Raw genomic sequence first — 8,051 nt, 5'->3', positions numbered from 1 at the left:
GATTTGCATTGTTGGATTTAGAAAAGTACATTTAAACAGTTTTATTAACATTAAGTTTCAAGCAAGATTGATTCATATATATCAATGTTTGTTTAATACATTTTTTATCCTATGCACTGCTGTCTGTACATACTGATTGCATTTGCTGCCCGGATTAAAAACCTTAACTATATTTAAATTTTCCCATCTAACCATTCTAGATCACGTTTAATTATTCATAAATCTATAAACTGGTTTTTTTTGTTGTTGTTTTGTTGTAATCACAACTTTCTTGCAAAAATCCTATTAGCTGAGCATATTTTTTGTTGCTGGATTAAATAAATAAATAAAAACTGCAGTAGCAGAAATGTGCCACAGGGGGGCAGTAAGCATTTTGAGTTTAAACAACTAAAATTCTGTTTACTTCCGATTAACAGTTTAACTGCCTCTGAATGGCGCAGCCGTGCAAATAAAGGTAGCGTATCTCTACGATTAATCAATGTTTGTTTATATAAGTTATCTTCGGAATATTTGGGTCGAACCTTTAGCAGAAGAACAAACAGGCGGCTCTGTCTTGTCGCAGCCTATACAGCTAGCAGTAGCATTAGCTTAGCCGATAAGCATCCGTTCTCACTTCTTGCTGCATTCAGTTCTCAGTGAAACTTCAGAGAGCATTTATTAGGCACACATAGACTAACCGATCTATTAAAGCTATTGTTAAAAGCGTATCAGTTTACTGAACACAGACTGCTTATTTTAACACTGATGTATCTGTTGATAAGTAATATGCTATTTATTATTCAAAATAGGTCATTAGGATAATAAATATAATATTTATTTAGCTCCAATTGACACAAGTCATCTCATGGCACTATACAGAGACAATTCAACCAGATCATACAGTCAGATTGGTTTTTAGTTTTCCATCTAAAGAAAAACCAGCTGATTCAATGGACTCATTGACTTTCAGCAATCTCTCTCACCAAGCATGCTTGTAGTGACAGTGGAGAGAAAAACTCCCTTCTTAACGGGAACAAACCTCCAGCAGAACCAGGGTCAGTGGAGCCTGGTTCTGCTGGAGTTGGCTCACACCAAGCCTGGCTCTGCTGCATAAACCTAGTAAATACCCTTTTGCCTAGTATTATAAGTTAAAATGAAACCCACATCCTCCGCTCAAACATGTCAGCACACAACAGGAAGAGAGAATCAACCTTTCTAGCGTCCTAGCCCATGGTTGAATTCGATCAAGAAAAATATGTTCTGAAAGGTTTCAATTTTCAGATAATCAAAAAGGAACATTTAAGTCCTTTTGGATCAGTTTGTTGATGAATTTCTAATTACGTTTGGTATAGAACGACTTTTTGGTTCATTTTTAGTAAGTACTCCATAGGAGTACCTTCTACTTGAGGAAAAAAAAGGGAAACTGTTTTGATTGGCTAAATACTTTCTGCTTTGTTAACAGATCTAATGTGTATGCATGATTTTTGTTATTCAAGCGGACCTTGAGCCGCTCACTGGACATCAATATGGAGATTTGGGCCGATATTAAAACTGTTATTGGCTGATTTCAGGATTGTACGAACATTTGGGATTTCCTTACCCTTTTGAGTGACAGTCAAAAACAAAATACCAAATTACCAACACTCCTCCCTCTGAAACACATACTCATATAACAACAAGAAGAACCTAAATATTTGTTATAAAATTTGGTTTGTCTTCTACAGGAAGTGCTAATGCAAAGACTAATAAGTAAAAAAATTAAATACAATTTTGGACTAATTACTGTTCAGTGTGTTTTTATGCTTTTGTTTCATCAATACACCAGCATGCAATGCACAATATTAACACTTTCTACAAAACCACTGAAAGCCATCCTAAGTCTTTTTAAATCAACTTCAACTATCCTTCAAATTTCTCGTTAATTCTAAAATCTTTGTTTCAGTTTATGACAAAAAATGGACAAAACAACAAACTGATTCTGGGGAAAAAGTCAAATCTGGAAACCTAAAAAACCGCAAAATCTATACAAAATAAATGACTATGATTATTAATTTTGCCATGCTCCAGCAGGTCATCATGAAACAAATAGATTTTGCTTTTTAGAAATGTTTTTTAAAATCTTTCTTATGTTTATTCCATGTTTTTATCCTGCTTTAAAATTTATTTCTAAACCACCATTGGAGCAACAGGAGGATCAGTTCACAGGCTGTTTATTGATGTGCTGTTTAATGTTGGTCTGGCATCACATTAATGTATTCTTTATTATGTACAAGAAAAAAGCTGAAATTTACAGCTGACATAAAGCAACCCATTAATGAGAATTAAATATTGTCTAATCCAGAGTTGATTAGAGAACATTGAGGGGCCTTTCCTCAGTAACTGAGTGTCTAAAGTGTAAATATTCTATATTTTTTATGGTGACAGGCATCAAATATGGAGTCCATTGAGGAGGGCGGAGTCAGCGTCGGCGGCTCTGTGGGAGAGGAGAATTACTTCCTAGGATACACCTTCACTGACCGCTCACACTCCAGCCGCGTGGTGAAGAGCATCATGAACCTGTGCCTGGAGGACGGCCTGTTCGCAGATGTCACCATCACCGTGGACGACAGGGAGTTTCACCTGCACAGGCTGGTTCTGTCAGCGCAGAGCAGCTTCTTCCGCTCCATGTTCACCTCCAACCTCAAAGAGTCCCACAACCGCTCCATCGAGCTGAAGGACGTGAGCGCCTCCGTCTTCCAGCTGCTGATCGACTACATCTACCACGGCACCATTAAGCTGCGGGTGGAGGAGCTGCAGGACACCTATGAGATGGCCGACATGTACCAGCTGACAGCTCTGTTTGAGGAATGCTCGCGCTTCCTCTCGCGGACGGTGGAGGTCAAGAACTGTTTGCAGGTCATTTCTTGTTTTTTTAAGTATAAAATGTTACTCCGTTTTACTATTTATGCTGAATCTTCTTTTGTTTTGGTTTTAGGTGATGTGGCTCGCAGACAGACACAGTGATCAGGAGCTGTATACAGCAGCCAAGCAGTGTGCTAAAATCCACCTGGCTCAGCTGCATCAGACCGAAGAATATCTCAATCTGCCCCTCTGTCTGCTACTGGACATCATCAAGGGTATATAGTCCAGATGGTCAATCTATAAAATATTTTTTTTCTCTCTATTTAAGAACCTTTACAGAATTCCTTTAGGTCCAAATTTATTTACCTCTGTCACTATTTCTTCAGAGGAAATGGATGTTTTGCAAACTTCATTTGATCCTGACATGTGATTTTAAAAAATACAAATGTAAACTATTAATATAGTTTTAAATGCTTTTTTGTTGTTTTTTTTTGTTTAGATGGAGTTCCCAGCTCCCAGAACCCAACGACGGCCATCGAGTCTTGGATAAACCATAACAAGGTTGAGAGGGAGGAGTTCTCCTGCCTCCTCCAGGAGAATCTGAAGGTAACATTTAAAGATCTGTTTTTAATGAGCAGCTTTGATTCTCAGTTTTCTTCCAGGTCTTGATCCAATACTAGTAGTAAAATCAACATTTTATGTGTTAAACATTGAATAAGCAGGAAAGAAAGTAGCTTACAGGTTTCATAATTGAGCTAATTTGAAGTGAACACAGCTGAAAATAATATAAAATTATTCCTGTTTATACATGAAGCCTGTTCTCAACATTCACTTCATTTTTGCTAGTCTCAAAGCAAGACTAAAATATATTTTTTGCTAAATAATGTGGTTATTGTCATGGTTTTTTCACGATTTTCATGAGGAAAGAATGCAGATTTTCTTGCAGCATTGGGTGATCACTGATTGGAGGAAATCAGATGATGTTGATCCTTAGCTGGTCTCTGGGTTCTTATCTAGCCAAATCGTTTTGCATAAAGTAAATAACCTCTCTTTAAACTTGGTTTTATTTTTTTATTTTCTTATTAATCATGTGTATTGTTAATCTGTTAGCCGGATTAGATGGAGTAGAAGGCCTTGCTTCACATGGTGGATCACAATGTGTGAACAGAGGCCATCTAATGAGGGCAGAAAATACACAGGATAAGGATATATCATGATAGAGCTATCTGTAATCCTGAGGCATAGAGGCAAAGAGCCACAAAGGTCAGGGCATGGATGGCGTGTCACTTTCTGACATGACCAGCGAAGCATCCACCAGATGCAACACACAGACTCATGAGGTATAAGAAGCAGGAGATGACCTGGTCATTACTGTTTTTCAAGGCTGCACTTTAAAAGCTCTTTTAAATAGGGGTGGATCGCTTCAGAAAATCCACGGTTCGGTTCGGTATATATTTATTGTTAGCCTGACATGTTGGTCATGTTGCTGTTAGCATAAACAAAACGTGTTGCACAATGCTTGCACACTGTTGCACTTTTATCCACAACTTTCTTTCCTCCGTCATCGTAGGTCACTCTAAATGCAAAGCGGTCCCATACAGCAGACCTGTAAAGTGCTGCTGGCACGTCTTCCCACTCCTGTTCTTTCCCACTCGCCATACCCACACAATTCTCCACAACAACTGATTTTTTTTTTTCTACACCCTGCTATGCTGCTTTGCTTCTTCTTCTTCTTGTTTACTACTAGGGTTGTCAAAAGTATTGATACTCAAAAAAGTATTGATACTGAAACGTTGTATTCGGATACAATACTCGTTTTTAAAAGTAGTTCGATACAGTGCCACCACCAGTGGCACCTAAGCAGTCATTCATCTAAAGTGCAGAATAGAGGACAATGCACTTTCTGAACTCTGTGTGATTGAATAATTCTGTGCACTTTTCAGTTTCAGACTTTTTTTTGTAACAGGTGCAGCTGCTGAGAATTATTTTTGTTTCTTAACTGATTTGGCTAGTGTCATTGTTCTGTGTGCAAAGCAAAGCCAAGGAAGGAACACTTAATTTTAATTTTATAAGTTTTTATCAAGCTTGCTTAATATTTTGCACAGCATACAACCTTTATTTTATTTATTTATTGTATTTTATTTATTAATGAAAATATTTCTGTAGAATTTTGGAGTCTTTGTTTTTATCCTTGTGGTGTCGAAAATGGTATCGAGTATCGAATATTTTCCCTAGTATCGGTATCGAGTTGAAAAGTTTAGTATCGTGACAACCCTGTTTACTACTGGTGGTTGGCTTTGGTCGCAGTACCGCCACCTTCTGCTCTGGAGTGTACACGCTTCGCATATGAGAAAAAGGAGCAGCGCATGAACCGAACCGAGACAGTCGAACCGAACGGTTCGGACGGTTTTCATAAACCGTTCCATCCCTACTTCTAAACAAAATTTCTTTTTGTATACACTGGTGTATACAAAATGACAATATCAATTTTGCCGGATGCCAACGCTTGCTGACGCTTTGAGCAAACAGTTGTGCCGACTCCAAGCAATTTCTCTGTCCTGTAACGATCTGAACTGGAATAAACTCTGTTAATTTTTACTCCTGTTTTCATAGTCCTTTTTGTACGGTTTTACCAAGTTTGAGTTAAGTAATTATTACACTAGGTAACTTGCTCCCAGGAAAGGATCCGGAAGCGACGCTCCGAGGCGTAACCGTCTTCAGGGGGACTTAACTTCACATTTAACAGGTGCATGTGTCTAAAAAAAAAATCAAAGTTATTAAAATTGCTTAGCTTCAAACAGGAAACATGGAAAGGAAGAAAAATATGATTTTAAAGTGAATAGATCTAAAAGGAACTTTTAATGTTAACATTTTTTACAGTGTTGATAATAAGATCTTTATTTCTCTACATGCTTATTTCTGTAACTGAAACCTCTGTGGTTCCTTCTTAGGAAATTGGGGAAAACGTCCACATTTATCTGATCGGTAAAGAGGAGACCAGGACTCATTCCCTGGCGGTGTCGCTGCATTGTGACGAAGACGACGCCATCAGTGTGAGCGGCCAGAACAGCCTGTGCCATCAGATCACTGCCGCCTGTAAACATGGTGGGGACCTGTACGTGGTGGGGGGGTCCATCCCCCGCCGCATGTGGAAGTGCAACATGCACACCATGGACTGGGAGCGCTGTGCCCCGTTGCCTAGAGACCGCCTCCATCACACTATGGTCTCTGTGAGCTCTGAAGACGCCATCTACTCCCTGGGAGGCAAGACGCTGCAGGACACGCTGTCCAACGCCATCATTTACTACACGGTGAAGGACAACGTGTGGACAGAGACCAGCCAGTTGGACACCGCCGTTTCCGCCGCCGCTGGCGTCAACCTGGGAGGAACCATTTACCTGCTCGGAGGGGAGGAGAACGACATGGACTTTTTCACAAAGCCGTCGCGTCTCATTCAGTGCTTTGACACCTCCTCCCAGAAGTGTCAGATCAAGCCCTACATGCTGCCGTTCGCAGGCTGCATGCACGCCGCCGTCCACATGGACGTGATCTTCATCGTTGGAGAAGGGGACTCGTTGGTGTGCTACAACCCTCTGCTGGAGAGCTTCACACGGTTGCGCTTCCCAGAGGTGTGGAGCTGCATCCCTTCTCTGTGGAAGGTGGCGAGCTGTAACGGCTGCATATACGTCTTCAGAGACAAATGTAAGAAAGGCGACGCAAATACGTTAAAGTTTAACCCCGCCACGTCTGTGGTCTCAGTTATCAGAGGTATAAAGATCCTCCTAACGAACTGGCAGTTTGTGCTGGCCTAAGCTGCCCTACATTTACCACTCTATGGTCCGTAGTCATCGCAATAAATCAAAAAACAGACTGTAGCGTGACTCAGAGTGACTTCATTCCATCATATTGAAAATCTAAACATCAGTCGCTTCTGTTCTAGTGTTGCTGTGGATCAATTAGCTGAGTAAACACTGTGACCAGAGATGAACATTGTTTCCTGTGCGCTTAACATTTATAACATCATGCATGAACTGCTTTGAACGTGCTGGTTGGTAAAAGTTCCTCACTGCATTCTAAACATTAGGCTGCTAAAAAATGGCTAAATATTCACACATGTTAAGTCTGTAAAGATAATATCAGGGAATGTTTTGTAAGATTTCAAGTTTTGCATCTTTTTTATGTGTGCAATTCTGGTTCAAGTTGATGTGCTACGATAAATGGTAAAACATCTTGGTAAACCTGCGTCTCTTTGTGTTGTTTGCAAAAAAAGAACACAACCCAGAAAGGTATTATTGTTTAACGTTCATCATCCATGCAATTTATTGGGAATTTATGTTAAAGACCAACAGATGTGCTAGTATTTGGTTTTCTAATCAGAGAGAGAGAAAGAGACGTCATATTTGTGGGATTATTTAGCCTTGCTTGGATTTAATCTAAAACACAACTTCCCTAATCAAACAGTTCAGTTCTGTTAAAAACAAGACTTTTAATTAAATAAGTTTTTTAACCATTCTGAGACTCATTCTTGTTCAGCAAAAGTAGCTGCTAACTAGATAAAAACAGTTAGCATCCAAATCTAGGAAGGTGTTAATTTTCTTTCAACCCCCTCTATATTCTGATACCTTAAATAAAATCCATTGTCACCAAGTTTTCCCAGAAGTCACCTAATTAATAAAAACAGGCCACATTTGTGCGAATCTACGTCCAACTGTGCAGAAAATGCAGATGTTTAAATGAAAAGGATAACAAAGTCAAGCCAGGTTGTTGAGAAGCTGGTTAAATTTTTACATCTCATAAAGCACTGTATGACCCATCATAGAATGGAAGGAAACCATTTATCCGAGAGGAAACAGAACCGTCTATGCTAACTTTGGAGCAGCTGTAGAAATCCACAGCTCAGGTGGGAGAATTGGAAACTGAACATATTTCACCTCTAGAAAAAATTGCACAAAGACAACAGATATTAGAAGGAAGCTGTGAAATGTTTTGGTGGCCCTTTGCCACAAGGTAGAGCAACATAGGCCTCAAACAATCGGAATAATCGCGATTAATCCATAATTTAAATAATCGTCAACTATTTATCGTTCTGAATAGACTCTACATGCCCTGTAGCTCAAAGAAAAGTGCACTCAAAGCAGTTATCTTACATAGGCTTGTCCCGATCCGATCCATGTATCGGATCTGGACGCCGATATTGGCAAAAAAAATGCGTATCGGCAAAGCATGTAAAA

General features: G+C 39.5%; 1 protein-coding gene across 1 annotated transcript; it reads left to right on the top strand.

The window, feature by feature from the left end:
* Window positions 1-367: 367 nt before the first annotated feature.
* Window positions 368-7,081, top strand: kbtbd4 (kelch repeat and BTB (POZ) domain containing 4). The gene is made up of 5 exons (XM_015395154.1): window positions 368-454; window positions 2,404-2,874; window positions 2,954-3,095; window positions 3,320-3,426; window positions 5,772-7,081. Exons 2-5 carry the CDS (start codon window positions 2,413-2,415, stop codon window positions 6,630-6,632), a joined length of 1,572 nt encoding a protein of 523 aa, XP_015250640.1. The 5' UTR covers window positions 368-454; window positions 2,404-2,412; the 3' UTR covers window positions 6,633-7,081.
* The last annotated feature ends 970 nt before the right edge of the window (window positions 7,082-8,051 follow it).

The sequence above is a fragment of the Cyprinodon variegatus genome, unplaced genomic scaffold (genome assembly GCF_000732505.1).
Source record: "Cyprinodon variegatus isolate N-32 unplaced genomic scaffold, C_variegatus-1.0 Scaffold728, whole genome shotgun sequence".
NCBI classification, from domain to species: Eukaryota; Metazoa; Chordata; class Actinopteri; order Cyprinodontiformes; family Cyprinodontidae; genus Cyprinodon; species Cyprinodon variegatus.
The sequence above is the reverse complement of the archived record's forward strand: the minus strand, read 5'-3'. Positions and strand labels throughout refer to the sequence as shown.

Excerpts from the sequence above, each read along its gene's own strand:
- kbtbd4 (XM_015395154.1), top strand. The coding sequence starts at position 2,413 with ATGGAGTCCATTGAGGAGGGCGGAGTCAGCGTCGGCGGCTCTGTGGGA. Across the intron at positions 2,875-2,953 it reads AGGTCAAGAACTGTTTGCAG|GTGATGTGGCTCGCAGACAG; the intron begins GTCATTTCTTGT and ends TTTTGGTTTTAG. Across the intron at positions 3,427-5,771 it reads TCCTCCAGGAGAATCTGAAG|GAAATTGGGGAAAACGTCCA; the intron begins GTAACATTTAAA and ends GTTCCTTCTTAG.